Source organism: Geospiza fortis, unplaced genomic scaffold (genome assembly GCF_000277835.1).
Source record: "Geospiza fortis unplaced genomic scaffold, GeoFor_1.0 scaffold71, whole genome shotgun sequence".
NCBI lineage: Eukaryota > Metazoa > Chordata > Aves > Passeriformes > Thraupidae > Geospiza > Geospiza fortis.
In genome coordinates, this window is record NW_005054681.1 from 115,416 (window position 1) to 116,452 (window position 1,037).

Sequence of the window (1,037 nt, forward strand, 5' to 3'; positions counted from 1 at the left end):
CTGGGGCTGGGGGGAGCGGGGTGAGCGCTTGGGGCGCTGCAAAGGGTGCGGGGCTCGGTTTGGGTCCCTGTGCTGTCCCACGGCACAGCCACCTCTCCTGTCCTCCCGTTTCTCCCTTCTCGGGGACACTGCTGTCACAGTTTCCCCCTCTAAAATCCACTCGTTTGGCTGGAGCCAAGAGCTGGGGAGGGGCTGCTGAGCCCCCCGGGGGTGCTGACAGCCCCTCTGTCCTTGTCCCTCACAGCGACGACACCAAATCCACCAGCTGGGTGCACCCGAGCTCGGGCTACGCCATCCAGAGCGGGCACTTCTCCTGCGCAGGTGAGCCGGGGCCCGGCTCCTAGGGGCCAGGATTGGGAAATTGTGCCGCGAAATCCGCCGGGAGTGCAAAGGAGACCCCCAAAACCGAGCCAGCCTGCAGCTGGGGAGGGCTGGGTGATGCTGTCTCTCCCCAGCCTGGGTTTTCCTGGTGGATTTTCCCCTCCCTCCTGTGGTCTCTGATGAGGAGGGGGCCTCAAACTTCTCCAAAAACGCGCTTTGAGCCTTGGGAGAGCCAACTACAAAGTGTCACCATCACCCCTCAATCCCTGCCCTCACCCTCCTGCCCTTCCCCGGGGGGGACAGCGAGGGTGACCCCGCTGCTGGCCTGTCCCCACAGGGCTGCCCCGAGGCTGGGAGGTGGACACCACCATGCACGGCGGCCTCTACTTCATCAAGTAAGTGACGAAGGGCCGGGGCAGAAGCTTTTGCAGCCCGGGATGCTGCGGGGATGTTCCCTGGCCCGGGCAGGAGCAGCCCCAGCTCTGGGCCCTGCACCTGCAGCTCCTGCTCCAAAAGCCCTTCCCAGATGCAAAATTTCTCCTCGGGGAGGCTCCGGGGTGGGGTGGGCGAGCCAGCCGCCCCCTTCCCCGCGTCATCCCGCAGGGAAACATCCCCCGGAGCCCCGCGGGGGATTCCTGGAGCTCTCGGATGTTGTGGGGGCGCGGAGGGTCCCTGGGGCGCGGAGCTGGCTGTGCTGGCCGGGCTGAGGCAGCGGC

The 1,037-nt window shown here is 66.6% G+C and overlaps 1 protein-coding gene across 1 annotated transcript in view; it reads left to right on the forward strand.

Moving 5' to 3' along the window:
* PLEKHA6 (pleckstrin homology domain containing A6) overlaps positions 1 to 1,037 on the forward strand; it is a 64,589-nt gene that overhangs the window by 8,943 nt on the left and 54,609 nt on the right. The window contains exons 2-3 of the mRNA XM_031065108.1: positions 245 to 321; positions 659 to 716. Coding sequence (XP_030920968.1) covers positions 245 to 321; positions 659 to 716 — 135 coding nt within the window. The remainder of the gene's footprint in view (positions 1 to 244; positions 322 to 658; positions 717 to 1,037) is intronic.